This window comes from Scyliorhinus torazame, chromosome 2, assembly GCF_047496885.1.
Source record: "Scyliorhinus torazame isolate Kashiwa2021f chromosome 2, sScyTor2.1, whole genome shotgun sequence".
Lineage (NCBI taxonomy): Eukaryota > Metazoa > Chordata > Chondrichthyes > Carcharhiniformes > Scyliorhinidae > Scyliorhinus > Scyliorhinus torazame.
The window spans coordinates 219623531-219643730 of NC_092708.1; the positions used below are offsets into that span (position 1 = coordinate 219623531).

Genomic DNA, 20200 nt, shown 5'->3' on the forward strand with positions numbered 1-20200 from the left:
TAAAACAAGGTTATTTCCTAAACTGCATAATTTTGTTTTCCAGTCTTAAAAATGTGAGTGAGTTCAGTACACAATACTTTGTTACATCTGTGTATTCATTTCATGGGCTTGAGGTAATGTTTACTGTACTGGGGAAGCGGTGGCATAGTGGTATTGTCACTAGATTAGTAATCCAGAGGACCAGAGTAATGCTCTGGGGATCCAGGTTCAAATCCCACCACTGCAGATGGTGAAACTTGAATTCAATAAAAATCTGGAATTAAAAGTCTAATGATGACCATGAAACCACTGTCGATTGCCTGGTTCACTAATGTCCTTTAGGGAAGGAAATCTGCCATCCCTACCTGGTCTGGCCTACATGTGACTCCAGCAATGTGGTTGACTCTTAACTGACCCCACAAGGGCAATTAGGGATGGGCAATAAATGCAAAATACTGCTAAACATGAAGGCATAAGCAATGCAACAACTATTTGTTAACTTATTGGTGGATAAATCAGAATCAGAAGACCAAAAACTGAAATGAATGGGAACATAGATTCACCTGTTTAGATTTAGATTTATTGTCACGTGTACCAAGGCACAGTGAAAAATATTATTCTGCGTACAGTCCAGGCAGATCATTCCATGCATGAAAAAACATAGGGCATACGATAAATGCTTCATAGTACACACCTAGGCAGCTCACACACAAAAAAAACCTTGAGCCATCTCTGTCCCTTGGGAGTTCATTTTCCTCTGTCCTATTTTTATGGCATCAGTTAACATGCTTGCTGTTGACTTCCGGGTGCGGCGATGACCAGCTGAGTCGCACGTTTCGGCAGCTCCCTGTGAAACGGACTTTTGGGCTCTTGATAGGAGCCCCAACGGCAATTTTGACGGCTAAAAACACTGTGCGGTAAACCAGAAGGGAATCCCCCCTGGATACGGATGGAAAAAGGAGGAGAGAGTGGCCAGATTGCAGTGGATCCTTTAGAACAGCGGCAAGGAAGGCAAGCAAAAACCAAGATGGCGTCGGAAGGTGGCAGTTTAACATGGGGCCCTGAACAACAAGAGTTCTTGAAATGCTGTGTGGAAGAGATCAAAAAGGAAATGAAGAAAGAGCTGTTGGCCCCGATACTACAGGCGATCGAAGGGCTAAAGGAGGAACAAAAGACCCAGGAGCGGGAGCTTCGGGTCGTGAAGGCAAAGGCAGCCGAGAATGAGGATGACATACAGGGCCTGGTGGTGAAGACGGAGACGCAGGAGGCACATCAGAAACGATGTGTGGAAAGGTTGGAGGCACTGGAAAACAATGCAAGGAGGAACAACCTGAGGATTCTTGGTCTTCCTGAAGGTGTGGAGGGAGCGGACGTCAGGGCATATGTGAGCACGATACTGCACTCGTTAATGGGAGCGGAGGCCCCGGTGGGTCCGTTGGAGGTGGAGGGAGCATACCGAGTGATGGCGCGAGGACCGAGAGCAGGAGAAATTCCCAGAGCCATAGTGGTGAGATTCCTCCGTTTTAAGGATAGAGAAATGGTCCTTAGATGGGCGAAGAAAACTCGGAGCAGTAAATGGGAGAACGCGGTGATCCGCGTTTATCAAGACTGGAGTGCGGAGGTGGCGAGAAGGAGGGCGAGCTTTAATCGGGCCAAGGCGGTGCTTCATAAAAAGATGATAAAATTTGGAATGCTGCAACCGGCAAGACTGTGGGTCACATATCGAGGGAGGCACCACTACTTTGAGACGGCGGATGAAGCGTGGACTTTTATTGTGGAAGAAAAACTGGAACGAGCGGGTTATTAAAAAGAACGTTCGAACAAAGTGGTGGGGCGAATGTGGGGGGCAAAGAGGGGTTTTATGTACTAATCCTGCGATGTGGTAACTTTTCTCTCTCCCACAGGTGGTGATGGGGGGAGGAGGGGAGGTGGAGGAGGTGGGGCGTTGGCCATTGGGGGCGGGGCCAAGGGAGAAGCGCGGGCTTGGTTCCCGCGCTATGATAATCATGGCGGGAAGAGAGAAGCAGGAAGGAGGGGCCGTCGCACGGTGCGAGCCGAGGTCACGGGGGGGAAGCCGAGGTCAGCCAGAGTTTGCTGACTTCTGGGAGCAACATGGGGGGAGTAATTACGCTAGCGGGGGATCTAGCGGGGGGGGGGGGGGGGTGGGAGGGGGGAATTACTGGGTTGCTGCTGCTGGGGAGAGGGGGGAGCTGGTATGGGAGAGGATGGGCGGGGGGACACCGCCTGGGGGAGATACAGCTGCGTGGGAACCGGGTGAGGAGCTGGAAAAAGGTGATGGCTAATCGAAAAGGGGGGGGGGGGGTAAAAAGCCCCCCAACTCGGCTGATCACGTGGAACGTGAGAGGGCTGAACGGGCCGATAAAGAGGGCACGGGTACTCGCACACCTTAAGAAACTTAAGGCAGATGTGGTTATGTTACAGGAAACGCACCTGAAACTGATAGACCAGGTTAGGCTACGCAAAGGATGGGTGGGGCAGGTGTTCCATTCGGGGCTAGATGCGAAAAACAGGGGGGTGGCTATATTAGTGGGGAAGCGGGTAATGTTCGAGGCAAAGACTATAGTGGCGGATAACGGGGGCAGATACGTGATGGTGAGTGGCAAACTACAGGGGGAGACGGTGGTTTTGGTAAACGTATATGCCCCGAACTGGGATGATGCCAATTTTATGAGGCGGATGATAGGACGCATTCCGGACCTAGAGATGGGAAAGCTGATAATGGGGGGAGATTTTAATACGGTGTTGGAACCAGGGCTGGATAGGTCGAAGTCCAGGACTGGAAGGGGGCCGGCAGCAGCCAAGGTACTTAAAGATTTTATGGAGCAGATGGGAGGTGTAGACCCGTGGAGATTTAGCAGACCTAGGAGTAAGGAGTTCTCGTTTTTCTCCTATGTCCATAAAGTCTACTCGCGAATAGACTTTTTTGTGCTGGGTAGGGCATTGATCCCGAAGGTGAGGGGAACGGAGTATACGGCTATAGCCATTTCGGATCACGCTCCACACTGGGTGGACTTGGAGATAGGGGAGGAAACAGGAGGGCGCCCACCCTGGAGAATGGACATGGGACTAATGGCAGATGAGGGGGTGTGTCTAAGGGTGAGGGGGTGCATTGAAAAGTACTTGGAACTCAATGATAATGGGGAGGTCCAGGTGGGAGTGGTCTGGGAGGCGTTGAAGGCGCTGGTTAGAGGGGAGCTGATATCAATAAGGGCACATAAAGGGAAGCAGGAGAGTAAGGAACGGGAGCGGTTGCTGCAAGAACTTTTGAGGGTGGACAGACAATATGCGGAAGCACCGGAGGAGGGACTGTACAGGGAAAGGCAAAGGCTACATGTAGAATTTGACTTGCTGACTACAGGCACTGCAGAGGCACAATGGAGGAAGGCACAGGGTGTACAGTACGAATATGGGGAGAAGGCGAGCAGGTTGCTGGCACACCAATTGAGGAAAAGGGGAGCAGCGAGGGAAATAGGGGGAGTGAGGGATGAGGAAGGAGAGATGGAGCGGGGAGCGGAGAGAGTGAATGGAGTGTTCAAGACATTTTATAAAAAATTATATGAAGCTCAACCCCCGGATGGGAGGGAGAGAATGATGGGCTTCTTGGATCGGCTGGAATTTCCCAAGGTGGAAGAGCAGGAAAGGGTGGGACTGGGAGCACAGATCGAGGTAGAAGAAGTGGTGAAAGGAATTAGGAGCATGCAGGCGGGAAAGGCCCCGGGACCAGATGGATTCCCAGTCGAATTCTATAGAAAATATGTGGACTTGCTCGCCCCGGTACTGACGAGGACCTTTAATGAGGCAAAGGAAAGGGGACAACTGCCCCCGACTATGTCTGAAGCAACGATATCGCTTCTCTTAAAGAAGGAAAAGGACCCGCTACAATGCGGGTCCTATAGACCTATTTCCCTCCTAAATGTAGATGCCAAGGTCCTGGCCAAGGTAATAGCAATGAGAATAGAGGAATGTGTCCCGGGGGTGGTCCACGAGGACCAAACTGGGTTTGTGAAGGGGAGACAGCTGAACACGAATATACGGAGGCTGTTAGGGGTAATGATGATGGCCCCACCAGAGGGAGAAACGGAGATAGTAGTGGCGATGGATGCCGAGAAAGCATTTGATAGAGTGGAGTGGGATTATTTGTGGGAGGTGTTGAGGAGATTTGGTTTTGGAGAGGGGTATGTTAGATGGGTGCAGCTGTTGTATAGGGCCCCAGTGGCGAGCGTGGTCACGAATGGACGGGGATCTGCATATTTTCGGCTCCATAGAGGGACAAGGCAGGGATGCCCTCTGTCCCCATTATTGTTTGCACTGGCGATTGAGCCCCTGGCGATAGCGTTGAGGGGTTCCAAGAAGTGGAGGGGAGTACTTAGGGGAGGAGAAGAACACCGGGTATCTTTGTATGCGGACGATTTGCTACTATACGTGGCGGACCCGGCGGAGGGGATGCCAGAAATAATGCGGATACTTGGGGAGTTTGGGGATTTTTCAGGGTATAAATTGAACATGGGGAAAAGTGAGTTGTTTGTGGTGCATCCAGGGGAGCAGAGTAGAGAAATAGAGGACCTACCGTTGAGGAAGGTAACAAGGGACTTTCGTTACCTGGGGATCCAGATAGCTAAGAATTGGGGCACATTGCATAGGTTAAATTTAACGCGGTTGGTGGAACAGATGGAGGAGGATTTCAAGAGATGGGATATGGTATCCCTGTCACTGGCAGGGAGGGTGCAGGCGGTTAAGATGGTGGTCCTCCCGAGATTCCTCTTTGTGTTTCAGTGCCTCCCGGTGGTGATCACGAAGGCTTTTTTAAAAAGGATTGAAAAGAGCATCATGGGCTTTGTGTGGGCCGGGAAGACCCCGAGAGTGAGGAAGGGATTCTTACAGCGTAGCAGGGATAGGGGGGGGGCTGGCACTACCGAGCCTAAGTGAGTATTATTGGGCCGCTAATATTTCAATGGTGAGTAAGTGGATGGGAGAGGAGGAGGGAGCGGCGTGGAAGAGATTAGAGAGGGCGTCCTGTAGGGGGACTAGCCTACAGGCTATGGTGACAGCCCCATTGCCGTTCTCACCGAGGAACTACACCACAAGCCCGGTGGTGGTGGCTACACTGAAGATTTGGGGACAGTGGAGACGGCATAGGGGAAAGACTGGAGCCTTGGGGGGGTCCCCGATAAGAAACAATCATAGGTTTGCCCCGGGGGGAATGGATGGGGGATATGGAATGTGGCAAAGAGCAGGAATAACGCAACTGAAAGATCTGTTTGTGGATGGGAAGTTCGCGAGTCTGGGAGTGCTGACCGAGAAATATGGGTTGCCCCAAGGGAATGCATTCAGGTATATGCAACTGAGGGCTTTTGCGAGGCAACAGGTGAGGGAATTCCCGCAGCTCCCGACACAAGAGGTGCAGGACAGAGTGATCTCAAAGACATGGGTGGGGGATGGTAAGGTGTCAGATATATATAGGGAAATGAGGGACGAAGGGGAGACTATGGTAGATGAACTAAAAGGGAAATGGGAAGAAGAGCTGGGGGAGGAGATGGAGGAGGGGCTGTGGGCAGATGCCCTAAGCAGGGTAAACTCGTCGTCCTCGTGTGCCAGGCTAAGCCTGATTCAGTTTAAGGTATTACACAGGGCACATATGACTGGAGCACGGCTCAGTAAATTTTTTGGGGTGGAGGATAGGTGTGCGAGGTGCTCGAGAAGCCCAGCGAATCATACCCATATGTTTTGGTCATGCCCGGCACTACAGGGGTTTTGGATGGGGGTGACAAAGGTGCTTTCAAAAGTAGTGGGGGTCCGGGTCGAACCAAGCTGGGGGTTGGCTATATTTGGGGTTGCACAAGAGCCGGGAGTGCAGGAGGCGAGAGAGGCCGACGTTTTGGCCTTTGCGTCCCTAGAAGCCCGGCGCAGGATATTGCTAATGTGGAAAGAAGCCAAGCCCCCGGGGGAGGAGACCTGGATAAATGACATGGCGGGGTTTATAAAGCTAGAGCGGATTAAGTTCGTCCTGAGGGGGTCGGCTCAAGGGTTCACCAGGCGGTGGCAACCGTTCGTCGAATACCTCGCAGAAAGATAGACGGAATGGGAAAAAGAAGGCAGCAGCAGCAGCCCAGGATCGGGGGGGAGGAACCAGAAGGACTCTCAGGGTTGTTAATATATACTGTATAATATGTATAGGTCGTTGCTACAGATAATTATATATTGGACTGTTAAATTATATTTTTGGAGAGTGTTACTTGTGACAAAGCAGTTGCCAATTAGGGCTAGTTTTCATTTTTGTTATTTATTATTTATTCATTTTTTGTTTATAAAATAGGTCATTGTTATTTGTGTTGTTATAATATTGTGTAAAGGATGCACAATGTACTGTGTTGGTTGACCAAAAATTTAATTTTAAAAAAAAACATGCTTGCTGTTGCACTATTTTTAACGCATTGGCTGAGTCAGCTTGGATGCTTCAAGTGAGCCCCAGAACACTTAAAGCACAAATAACTGCAGCAACAAAACAACCTGCTTTTAAAAGAAAACATATAGGCTATTATGGAGACATAAAGGAATCAATGCATAATAATGGAAAATGGCTAATATCCTTAATTAATGTTTACTATTTTAGCTTGTTTGATAAGGTTCAATTATATTTTTATCATGTTGGAAATCATGAAAAATTATGTCAATTAATTCACTAATTCCATCACTAATTCCAGCACAAATTAAAATATTCAGTTAAACTTCTACCAGAAATGGGTTCTAACGAGATACAATTAAATCAATCCCATGATCATAGAATCCCTACAATGCAGGAGGAGGCCATTCGGCCCATCGAGTCTACACCGACCCTTTGAAAGACCACCCTATCTAGGCACAAACCCCCGTCCTATTCCTGCAGCCCCACGCTAAGGGGCAATTTAGCTTGGCCAATCCATCTAACCTGCACATCTTTGGACTGTGGGAGGAAACTGGAACACCCAGAGAAAACCCACGCAGACACGGGGAGAACGTGACAGTCACCCGAGGTCAGAATCAAACCCAGATCCCTGGTGCTGTGAGGCAGCAGTACTAACCACTATGCCACTGTTCCACCCTCAACATTAGTTGTTTAAGAATGGCACTGTTTCCATACTAGAGTGCAGAGAAAATAACTTCCGAGATGTTAAAAAACCTTTCCCAAGGAGGAAAATAGCAGAGCAGAATCCTGGAGAAATGAAGGAAAGCTGTGGCACAGACATTTATCATTCCCATCACACTTTCAACCTAACTGAAACACAGAGAACCAGCAGAGTTTTCACAAAGGAAGAGTTTACCTTGGACCGTTTCTATCTTACTGAGCTGTATTAAACAGGTTAGAGCAACTAACTTGCTGGAAAAGACAAATGAAAAAAGATTTGGAACGAACCCTGTTTTTGAATAGTTCTGCTACTTCAAACACTATGATATGAATCCCTACAGTGCAGGAGGCTAGTCGGCCCATCGAGTCTGCACCAACCCTTCAAAAGGCCACCCTACCATGGCCCAATATAATTAAATCCAGGTTCACACATGGCTAGGCAAGTGACATTCCCTTTATAGCATGAGAAAAGAGTGTGAAATTGCATCATGAGAAATATTTGAATTTATATTGTACATTACATGACTTCCCAACATGCTTTAGAGACAATGAAGCACTTCTGAAGTGTGTCAAATGTTGTAATTTCAGAAACACGGTAGCCAATTTGTGTACATCAAGCTCCCACAAACAGCAATGTGATTATGACTAGATAAACTGAGAGATTGATATAGGGATTAATATTGGACCAGGAACAACTAACTCCCCTGCTTTAGTTGAAGTAGTGCCATGTCTTATGTCCACCGGTGAGGGCAGATGTGGTCTTGGTTTAATGATATGCATTTACTACAGCCAAATAGAATATTGCCTTTCATCAGGTGAGAAAAAACACACTATAAATTCCTTACATGACCTGGTTGAGAGCTGGAATATACAAGAAAAAACTTCTTGGTGTTTGTGCATTCCAAAATTTCCAATGTTCTGATGGTAGTGTTATTCTGCCTGTTAACTATCAAAACAAAAAGGTGTGGGTGATTGTTGCTTTCTGGGTGTGATTGGATCACTGTTACATTGGCATTGTAAGGCAGAACAAAAATTCCGCTGTAGTTGAAATTGTAGAGTTCACATTAAGTACCAGCATCTCAATGCAATTTCTATAGCTAAACTTGATCCAGCCAATGATGCTGGCATGATCTGTGCTCTGAAACAGGACCATGAAGTGCCTGGTGCAAAAAGTGATTGCACTGTCTGATGCTGACATGCCATTTATACTGGATGTTCTGCAAGTAGGTTGCAGGGCCGATTTATCATGAGAAAGCAGAATCATTGCCAATTACTTTTGGCATTAAATCTGTCTCACCAGAAGCACCAAAGAGATGAGCTGCATTTAAACCACTTGAAGATCCCAAACTAATGGTTGACCCTTCACTGAATCTCAGAATACAAGTTCTCGTCACATTGCGCAACAGACACATTTTTAATCTATTGTTAAATGTTGATAATAAGTCAATATCCAGTTTGTTGAACAGCTAGATTCAGGTTTTGATATTAGTTAGGCTCTTGCACACAATACTTTTCATCAGAAAAGCAATTAGCTGAGTCCAGACAGGTCAGATGGATTGCTTCATCATGTTTCTAAGACGAGCACAATGGATTGTCTAAAATATTCATTGTTAGGCTGGCATGTGGCGCAGTGGTTAGCACTGGGGCTGCAGCGCTAAGGACCTGGGTTCGAATCTTGGCCCCGGGTCACTGTGTTTACATTCTCCCCGTGTCTGCGTGAGTTTCAACCCCACAGCCCAAAGATGTGCAGGTTAGGTGGATTGGCCACGCTAAATTGCCCATTAATTGAAAAAAAAACTAATTGGGTACTCTAAATTTATTTTTTAAATGATTTAAAATGTTAATTGTTTAATTGATCAGAGCCATCACACTCCATCTCAAATATCCTGACCATTCTCAAATATTGGCTGTCCATTTAATATTGATGGGATGGTTGTTGATCTAATATTATAACCTCTCTAGCCTGGAATGCTTGGGACCAAGTCTTTTCTGAACTTTGGAATTTTCTGGATTACAGAAGACATCAGGTGGTTGAGGGAGACAGCCAGGGCTTTCGCTCCTGATTCCTACAAAGTGACTGCTGCTGGAAAGTACACGGACAGATAATAAGTTTCAGATGTGACGACCTTCGCACCCTGTCAATACACACCATTTAGGTTTGTACGGGCGACACACCTGAGTTCTAACACAGCCTTTGTAGTACCATATCCAAGCCATATACAATAGTTTTAGCAGAGAATGGGGAAATAAATATAACATACAAATAAATATAACAAAAACATTCCAGTTAACTACAAGAAAATAAAAGTATAAAAATGTAGTAATATTATAAGAAACTTTTCGAATAGAAAAATATGGCAATATAATCAGCCGTACCACAATGGAGTGACAATACTGGGTGGAAGCAAGGGTCTAACAAAGCTACGTGTTCTTCCAGAGTTGTCTTTGAATCCATCACGTCAGTCGTGTTGTCTGGACCACACATTTCACAGGATACTGGCCAACAACATTTACAATGTGCAGCTGTAGCCCGGTGAACCTGCAAATATAATAACTATATTAAAACAAACTTTTTGGTAAACAGCAATTTCATATATATAGGTACACCATTGACAATTCAATTCATAGCAGACAGCAATTTGAACCAAGCCATCACACATTCAAGAACTTACAGCAGCTTAGCTGGAATAAAATATAAATTTTGTGCATTACCGATATGTCACTGATTTTAAAAATAGCCATTATTCCCACTGAATCTAACCATTCCCAATATTTACATCAGAAATGAATGATACTGTATAACAATAGTTATCCTTAAATTTATCCACCAAGTTAGAAAAACAGACGGTAACAAAAGCTTGGGACGGGCCTGGCTAGAGGGGGCAGGGCCCGATGATGGTAGATAGGAGGGAGAAGAGAGAGACTCCCAGTCAGAATAGTGATGTGGAACGTGAAGGCGTTAGGGAGGCCGGTGAAGAGATCGAGTGTTTTTGCGCACTTGAAGAGTTATAAACTGATGTGGTGATGCTGCAGGAGACCCATTAGAGGGTGAGGATCAGGTTGAGGCTTAGGAAGGGTTGGGTGAGTCAGGTGTTTAATTCGGAGTTCGATAGTAGGGCTCGTGGGGGGTGGCGATATTAGAACAACGTAAAGTACAGCACAGGAACAGACCCTTCGGCCCTCCAAGCCTGTGCCGATCATGATGCCCTAACTAAAAAAAAAACTTCTGCCTTTACTTGGTCCGTATCCCTCTATTTCCTCCCTATTCATGTTCCCATCCAGATGCCTCTTAAATGTTGCTGATGTGTCTGCTTCCACTACATCCTCTGGCAGCGCGTTCCAGCCACCCACCACTCTCTGCGTGAAAAATGTACACCGCACGTCTCCCTTAAATTTTCCCCCCTCTCACCTTGAACCTGTGCCTCCTTGTAATTGACACTTACACCCTTGGAAAAGGCCTCTGACTATCCACCCAGTCTATGCCCCTCAGAATTTTGTAGACCTCTATCAGGTCTCCCCTCAGCCTCCGTCTTTCGAGTGAAAACAATCCTAGTTTATTCAACCTCTCCTCATAGCCAACACCCTCAAGACCAGGTAACATCATGGTGAACCTTCTTTGCACTCTCTCCAAAGCTTCCACGTCCTTCTGAAATATGGCGGAGCCTGGTGCAAGAGGAGGAAGAATTAACCCTACTCAGGGCATCAGCCCACAGATCTTCATCCAGCTCCTCCTCCCACTTACCCTTTAACTCCTCCACCGAGGCCTCCTCCACCTCCTGCAGCTCCTGATAGATCGCCGAGACCTTGCCTTCTCCAACCCATACACCCAAAATCACCCTGTCCTGAATCCTTCGTGCTGGGAGCAGCGGACATTCCCTCACATGCCATCTCACAAACGCCCTCACTTGCATGTACCTAAAAGCATTCCCGGGAGGTAACCCAAATTTCTCCTCTAGCACCCCTAGGCTCGCAAAAGTCCCATCGATGAATAGGTCCCCCACTCTTTTAATCCCAGCCCGATGCCAGCTCAGAAACCCCCCATCCATCCTACCCAGAACAAACCTGTGGTTCTCTCGTATCTGGGACCAGACCGAGGCCCCCACCTCGCCCCTATGTCGCCTCCACTGCCCCCAGATCTTCAAAGTCGGCGCCACCACCGGACTCGTGGCGTACCTTGTCGGCGGAAGCGGCAACGGTGCCGTCACCAGCGCCCCCAGTCTCGTAACCACACAAGACGCCATCTCTAGCCTCTTCCATGCCACCCCTCTCCCTCCATTACCTACTTACGGATCATTGCCACATTAGCTGCCCAATAATAACCACACAGATTCGGCAGCGCCAGCCCCCCCCCCCACCCCCCACCCCCTGTCCCTGCTACGCTCCAAAAACACCCTCTTCACCCTCGGGGTCTTATTCACCCATACAAATCCCATAATACTCCTGCTTCCCCGTTTAAAAAAAGCCTTGGGGATTAGGGTGGGCAGGCACTGGAACAAACAGGAACCTCAGGAGGACCGTCATCTTGACCGACTGCACCCTACCCACCAGGGAGAGTGGCAGCATATCCCATCTCTTGAAGTCCTCCTCCATCCACTCCACCAACCGTGTCAAATTGAGCTTGTGCAGGGCCCCCCAGCTCCTAGCTACCTGGATCCCCAGGTATCGGAAACTCCTCTCCGCCCTCTTCAGCGGTAGCTCGTCTATCCCCCTTCCCTGGTCCCCCGCATGCACCACAAAGAGCTCATTCTTCCCCACGTTGGGCTTATAGCCGGAGAAGTCCCCAAACTCCCTAAGGATCCGCATAACCTCCGCCATCCCCTCCACTGGGTCTGCAACATATAACAACAGGTCATCAGCATATAACAACACCCGGTGTTCATCCCCCCCGGACCAATCCCCTCCAGTTCCTAGACTCCCTCAGTGCCATGGCCAGCGGCTCAATTGCCAGTGCAAACATCCAAGAGGGATAAGGGGCACCCCTGCTTCGTCCCGCGGTACAACCTAAAGTACTCCGACCTCCGCCGGTTCGTAGCCACACTCGCCACTGGGGCCCTATATAACAGCCTGACCCATCTTATGAACCCTTCCCCGAACCCAAACCTCCCAAGCACTTTCCACTCCACCCGATCAAAGGCCTTCTCTGCATCCATAGCCGCCACTACCTCCACTTTCCTCTCCACCAAGGGCATCATGATCACATTTAAAAGCCTCCGCACATTCGTGTTTAACTGCCTGCCCTTCACAAACCCCGTCTGGTCCTCATGGATCACCCCCGGGACACAGTCCTCAATCCTCGTAGCCAGCACCTTCGCCAACAACTTAGCGTCTACATTGAGGAGCAAAATCGGCCTGTACGATCCACATTGCAATGGACCCTTATCCCGCTTCAAAATCAACGAGATCAGCGCCCGGGACATTGTCGGAGGTAGGGTCCCCTCCTCCCTCGCCTCATTGAAAGTTCTCACCAGCAACGGGCCCAGCAGGTCCACATACTTTCTGTAAAATTCAACCGGGAACCCGTCTGGTCCCGGGGCCTTCCCCGCCTGCATGCTCCCCAATCCTTTAACCAGCTCCTCCAGCCCAATCTGCGCCCCCAATCCAGCCATCTCCTCCTCCTCCACCCTCGGGAACCTCAGTTGGTCCAAGAATCGCCGCATCCCCCCCCCCCCCTGGGGGCTCAGACCTGTACAGATCCCCATAGAAGTCCCTAAATACCTTGTTTATTCTCACCGCACTCCGCACTGTATTCCCCTCTCTATCTCTAATTCTACCAATCTCCCTCGCTGCCTCCCTCTTACGAAGCTGATGTGCCAGCATCCGGCTCGCCTTCTCCCCATACTCATATACCACCCGCTGCATTTTCCTCCACTGCGCCTCGGCTTTCCCCGTGGTCAATGGATCAAATTCCATTTGGAGGTTTCGTCACTCCCCAAGCAGCCCCTCCCTGGGGGCCTCTGCATAGCTCCCGTCCACCCTTAATATCTCCCCCAACAATCTCTCCCTCTCCCTCCTCTCTCTCTTCTCCCTATGGGCCCTAATGGAAATTAGCTCTCCCCTAACCACCGCCTTCAGAGCCTCCCAGACTATCCCCACCTGCACCTCCCCATTGTCGTTGGCCTCCATGTATCTTTGAAAACACCCCCGGATCCGCCCGCACACCACCTAGTCTGCCAAAAGTCCCACATCGAGGCGCCACAACGGGCACTGGTCCCTCTCCTCCCCCAACTCCAGCTCCACCCAATGCGGGGCGTGATCCGAGATGGCTATAGCCGAATATTCCGTTCCCTCCACTTTCGGGATTAGTGCCCTACTCATTATAAAGAAATCTATCCGGGAATAGGCTTTATGGGCGTGGGAGAAAAAAGATAATTCTCTGGCCACCGGCCTGGCAAACCTTCACGGATCCACTCCCCACATCTGGTCCATAAACCCCGAGCACCTTGGCCGCAGCCGGCCTCTTACCCGTCCTGGAACGGTCCAGTGTTGGGTCCAGCACCGTTGAAGTCCCCCCCATTATCAAGCTCTCTGCTTCCAGATCCGGGATCCGGCCCAACATACGTTTCATAAATCCGGCATCATCCCAATTCGGGGCATACATGTTCACCAGTACCACCCGCGTCCCCTACAACCTACCACTCACCATCACGTATCGACCTCCATTATCCGCCACAATATTCATCGCCTCAAACGACACCTGCTTCCCCATCAGTATAGCAACCCCTCTATTCTTCGCATCCAGCCCCGAGTGAAAGACCTGCCCTACCCATCCCTTTCTCAGCCTGACCTGATCTGCCACCTTCAAGTGTGTCTCCTGGAGCATGACCACATCTGTCTTCAGTCCCTTTAAGTGCACGAACACCTGGGCCCTCTTGACCGGCCCATTCAGGCCCCTCACATTCCATGTTATCAGCCGGATCAGGGGGCTACTCCTCCCCCCCCCACCCCTTGCCGACTAGCCATCCCCTTTTTTAGGCCAGCCACGTGCCTGCGCCTCCCGCACCCTCCAGTCCCCCAGGCGGCGGACACCCGCCCCGACTCCCTCTTCTACCTCCAGCTCCCCTCTGGCCAATACAGCAGCAGCCCCCCCCCCCACCCCACCCCACCCAGATCACTGTCCAGCCATTTTGCTCCCCCCATTACACTCCCGTAAGTCAGCTGACTCCTGCTGACCCCGGCCACTCCTGCCATTCCAACGACCCCCCAGTGTTGAAATCCCCCCACCACCCCCTGTTGATCAATGTGCGCTCTCCTCCAGCACCACCCTTCCCCCCCAGGCCCCACCCCTCCCTTCCTTAGCGCGGGAAAAAGCCCGCGCTTTCCATCCGAGCCGGCCCCGCCTCTTATGGCGCAGCTCCTTTTTCTGCGACCGTGCCCCAGCTCCCCATCCCCGGGCTTCCAACCCCGCCTTCATCAGCGGGGACCTGCCCCTACAGTACCGGCGCCCACACAGCCCCCACATCATATCCACTCACCCCTTCCCATTCCCCCTCTTCCCAACCTGAAACCAGAAGAAGTACACCCCCAAAATACAGTAAACACAACAAAACCTCAGTTAGAGTCCAGCTTTTCAGTCTGAATAAAGGACCACGCCTCATCTGGCGTCTCAAAATAGTCCTGAAACGTGACCCACAATCGCGCTGGCTGCAGCATTCCAAACTTCACCCCCTTCAGATGAAGAACCGCCTTGGCCAGATTAAAACCAGCCCTCTTCTTGGCCACCTCCGCACTCCAGTCCTGGTAGACACGGATCTCCGTATTCTTTCACCTGCTGCTCCGTTCTTTCTTCACCCATCTCAGGACGCACTCTCTATCCATAAAGCGGTGGAACCTCACCACTACAGCCCTTGGTGGCTCGTTGGCTTTAGGCCTCCTTGCCAGGACTCAAGAAGCCCCATCCAGCTCCAGGGAACTCGGGAAAGCTCCCGCGCCCATCAGCGTGTCGAGCATTGTAGCTACATATGCCCCAGCATCGGACCCCTCCACTCCTTCAGGGCGACCCAGAATCCGAAGATTCTTCCTCTTCGACCGGTTCTCCAGGTCCTCACACTTCTCCTGCCACTTCTTGTGTAGCGCCTCGTGCGCCTCCACCTTCACCGCCAGGCCCAAAATCTCGTCCTCGTTCTCCGAGGCCTTCTGCCGCACCTCTCGAATCGCCGCCCCTTGGGCCTTCTGGGTCTCCACCAGCCTTTCGATCGACACCTTCATTGGCGACAGCATTTCTGCTCTCAGCTCCGCAAAGCAGTTTTTAAGGAACTCTTGCTGCTCCCGCGACCACTGCTCCCACGCTTCCTGATCACCACCCGCTGCTATCTTGCATTTCCTCCCCGGCTCTCTTCGCTGCTCCAAAACTATTTTTTTGATCGCTCCACTCCTGGTCCACTCCATACAGTGCTGGGGGAACCTTACTATCACCTTCCCACACTGGGAACCGTCGTACAAGTGCCGCTGGGGCTCCTCAAAAGGGCCCAAAAGTCAGTTCTTGGCGGGAGCTGCCGAACGTGCGACCTACCTAGGCATAGCCGCAACCGAAGTTCTGCCATATGCCTTCTTAATCACTTGGCCACCTGTGTTGCCACTTTTGGGGAATTGTGGTCCTGCACACCCAGATCCCTCGGTTTGTTAATGCTACTAAGGGTTCTGCCATTTACAGTCTAATTCATATGTCATAGAATTTACAGTGCAGAAGGAGGCCATTCGGCCCATCGAGTCTGCACCAGCTCTTGGAAAGAGCACCCTACCCAAGGTCAACACCTCCACCCTATTCCCATAACCCAGTAACCCCACCCAACAGTAAGGACAATTTTGGACACCAAGGGTAATTTATCATGGCCAATCCACCTAACCTGCACATCTTTGGACTGTGGGAGGAAACCGGAGCACCCGGAGGAAACCCACGCACACACGGGGAGCATGTGCAGACTCCGCACAGACAGTAACCCAAGTCGGAATCGAACCTGGGACCCTGGAGCTGTGAAGCAATTGTGCTATCCACAATGCTACCATGCTGTCCCCTATCTAGATTTGATCCTCCAAAATACATCACCTCACATTTGTCCGGATTAAATTCCATCTGCCATTTCTGTGCCTAAGTCTCCAATCTATCTATATCCTTTTGTATCCTCTGACAATTCTTGGCACCATCAGCAACTCGCCAATCTTCGTGTCATCCGCAAATTTACTAATCAGACCTCCATATTTACCTCCAGATCATTTATATATATTACAAACAGAGGTCCCAGCACGGATCCCTGCAAAACGCAACTAGCTACAGATCTCCTTCTGAAAAACACCCTTCCACTGCTACTCTTTGTCTTCTATAACAAAGCCTGTTCTGTATCCACCTAGCCAGCCCACCCTGAATTCCATGTGATTTTAGTTTTTGTACCAGTTGGCATAGATTATCATACAATTTACAGTGCAGAAGGAGGCCATTCGGCCCATCACGTCTGCGCCGGCTCTTGGAAAGAGCACCCTATCCAAGGTCAACACCTCCACCCTATCCCCATAACCCAGCAACCCCACCCAACACTAAGGGTAATGTTGGACACTAAGGTCAATTTTTTTTATAATGGCCAATCCACCTAACCTGCACATCTTTGGACTGTGGGAGGAAACCGGAGCACCCGGAGGAAACCCATGCACACACAGGGAGGATGTGCAGACTCCGCACAGACAGTGACTCAAGCCGGAATCGAACCTGGGACCCTGGAGCTGTGAAGCAATTGTGCTATCCACAATGCTACCATGCTACCCCTAATGTGGGACCTTGTCAAACGCCTTACTAAAGTCCATATAAATTGCCTCCACAGCCCTTGCCTACTCAATTTTCTTTGTCACCTCTTCAAAAATATTGGTGGGCACGATGGTGAGGCTCCAGATGGAGACGGTGGTGGCTGATCAGGGGGGCAGGTGCATGGTCGTGACAGGTGGGTTACAGGAGAGGCTGGTGGCACTGGCAAGTGTATATGGCACCAATTGGGACAATGGGGCTTGTGAAGAGGGCGCTGGGTGCCACCTCGAATTTGAATACCCATGAGCTGATAGTAGGCGGAAACTGGAACTTAGTGTTGGAACCAAAGGTGAACAGGTCCCAGCCGCCTTCGCTGACCCAGTAGAGAAGGGGGGGGGGGGGCGTGTAGGTGTGAAGGCATTGGCTGGGCTCATGAAGGAGATGGGAGGAGCGGGCCTGTGGAGACTTTTACACCCAACGGATCGAGAGTATTCATTTTTCTCCCGGGTACACGTAGCACGTAGCACAGGGCAGCACGGTAGCACTGTGGATAGCATTGTGGCTTCACAGCGCCAGGGTCCCAGGTTCAATTCCTCGCTGGGTCACTGTCTGTGTGGAGTCTGCACGTTCTCCCCGTGTCTGCGTGGGTTTCCTCCGGGTGCTCCGGTTTCCTCCCACAGTCCAAAGACGTGCAGGTTAGGTGGATTGGCCATGCTAAATTGCCCTTACTGTCCAAAAAGGTGAGGAGGGATTATTGGGTTATGGGGATAGGGTGGAAGTGAGGGCTTAAGTGGGTCGGTGCAGACTCGATGGGCCGAATGGCCTCCTTCTGCACTGTATGTTCTATGTTCTACACAAAGTGAATTTGAGGATTGTCTTTTTTGTGGTGGGAAAGGTGCTGTTGGCTGGGGTTAAAAGGTCAGAGTACTCGGCAATTGTGATCTCTGATCACGCTCCGCATTGGATGAATGTGGTTTCAGAGAAGGGGGCAGCCCAGAGGCCGGGGTGGAGTTTGGATGTTTGCATGAGTCGCAAAAAGTTGGTTTACAGGTGCAACAGGTGATTAAGAAGGCAAATGGAATTTTGTCCTTCATTGCTAGAGGGATGGAGTTTAAGACTAGGGAGGTTCTGCTGCAATTGTATAAGGTGTTAGTGAGGCCACACCTGGAGTATTGTGTTCAGTTTTGGTCTCCTTACTTGAGAAAGGACGTACTGGCACTGGAGGGCATGCAGAGGAGATTCACTAGGTTAATCCCAGAGCTGAAGGGGTTGGATTACGAGGAGAGGTTGAGTAGACTGGGACTGTACTCGTTGGAACTTAGAAGGAGGGGGGATCTTATAGAAACATATAAGATTATGAAGGGAATAGATAGGATAGATGTGGGCAGGTTGTTTCCACTGGCGGGTGAAAGCAGAACTAGGGGCCATAGCCTCAAAATAAGGGGAAGTAGATTTAGGACTGAGTTTAGGAAGAACTTCTTCACCCAAAGGGTTGTGAATCTATGGAATTCCTTGCCCAGTGAAGCAGTAGAGGCTCCTTCATTAAATGTTTTTAAGATAAAGATAGATAGTTTTTTGAAGAATAAAGGGATTAAGGGTTATGGTGTTCGGGCCGGAAAGTGGAGCTGAGTCCACAAAAGATCAGCCATGATCTCATTGAATGGCGGAGCAGGCTCGAAGGGCCAGAAGGCCTACTCCTGCTCCTAGTTCTTATGTTCTTATTGGTGGACCGGAGATTCTGTGACAAGACAGGGAAGGTGATTGAGAAGTATGTGGGGTTTAATTGCATGGGGGAGGTCTCGCAGTCAGTGGCCTGCGTGGCTTTGAAGGGGAAGGTGATCTTAATGCCAAGGTGGATGTGGAGGAACGCCAACGACTGATAGAAGAGATTCTGGAGGTGGACGGGAGGTACGCGGGGGACCTGGACGGGGGTTTCCTGGCAAAGAGGAAGAGCTGCAGGTGAAGTCTGACCTATTGTTCACGGGGAAAGTGGTGCATCAGCTGAGGAGGGTGAGGGGAGAGTATGGGGAGAAGGCAGGGTATATGTTGCTAGATTGGCACCGAAGGGAGGCCGCATGAGGGAGATAGCTTGGATGCAGGATAAGGCAGGGGATTTGGTGGTGGCTCCGAAACAGGTTAATAAATTGTTTGAGGCGTTCTATAGGGACCTGGCTAGGTCGTAGCCACCAGAGGAGGAGTAGGAGAGGAGGGAGGTTTGGGTGGGCTGGAGTGTCCGAGGCTGGGAGAGACAGAGAGGGCAGGGTTGGAGGAGCAGGAGAAGTAGCAGCAAATGGGAGAATGAAGGCAGGGAAGGTGGCGGGCCCCGATGGATTTCCAGTTGAATTTTATAAAAGATTTAAGGACAAGCTGGCGCCATTGGTGAGAATGTTTGAGAACTCAATGTGTAAGGGTGTCTTGCCACGAACAATGTGGCAGGCTTCCATCGGGCTGTTGTTAAAGGAGGACAAGGATCCGGTGGAGTGTGGGTTGTATAGGCCCATATCTCTGCTGGATGCTGATGTCAAGATATTGGCAAAGGTGTTGGCGTTAAGGTTGAAAGTGTGTCTCCCAAAGGTGATTGGGGAGGACCAGATGGGGTTTGTGATGGGAAGACAATTGTCCTCGAATGGGAGGAGGTTGCTGAACGTGTTGCTTTCTCCGGCAGGGGGGGGAGGGAGACGGAGGTGGTGGTAGCGTTAGATGTGAAGGCATTTGATTGGGTGGAGTGAAGTTATCTGATGGTGGTACTGGAGAAATTTTGGATTGGGCCGAAGTTTGTGACGTGGGTGCAGCTGCTATATAAGGAGCTGCTGGCGAGTGTGCACACAAATAGTACGAACTCAGGATATTTTGCATTACACCGGGGTAATAAGGCAGGTTTGCATTGGCTGGAGCTCTTGGCCATTGCACCGAGGAGTTTAGAGTTGTGGAAGAGGAGGAACATAGGGTGTCCTTATATGCAGATGATTTGCTGCTGTACATTTTGGAGCCAAGCACTTTGGTAGGGAGTATAATGGGGTTGCTCCGGAGATTTGGGATCTTTTCAAGGTATAAACTGAATTTAGGGGAAAGTGAGTATTTTGTGGTCTCCCCTCCGGGAGTGGGAGCGAGGGTAGGGGGCTGCCTGGTGGCATCTCATTTTAGGTATTTGGGGGTGAAGGTGGCCCCCGCGGGATTGGGAAGGGCATCGAAAGTTTAACTTCACTCGTTTGGTGGGGAGGTTGAAGGCTGATTGCTGAGGTGGGACAATCTCTATCCGTCATAGGCGGGTTGAGTTCAGGCAGTTAAGATGAATGTTTTGCCACAATTCCTGTTTCAATGTTTGCCGGTCTTTTTACCAAGACATTTTTCAGGTGGGCAGACAGGTT

At 50.2% G+C, this 20200-nt stretch overlaps 1 protein-coding gene across 6 annotated transcripts in view; it reads right to left on the reverse strand.

Moving 5' to 3' along the window:
• Positions 1 to 20200, reverse strand: part of kansl1l (KAT8 regulatory NSL complex subunit 1-like) — a 149413-nt gene that overhangs the window by 66259 nt on the left and 62954 nt on the right. For all 6 annotated transcript variants that reach the window (XM_072484074.1, XM_072484057.1, XM_072484049.1 and 3 more), the window contains exon 7: positions 9479 to 9641. In XM_072484074.1, coding sequence (XP_072340175.1) covers positions 9479 to 9641 — 163 coding nt within the window. The remainder of the gene's footprint in view (positions 1 to 9478; positions 9642 to 20200) is intronic.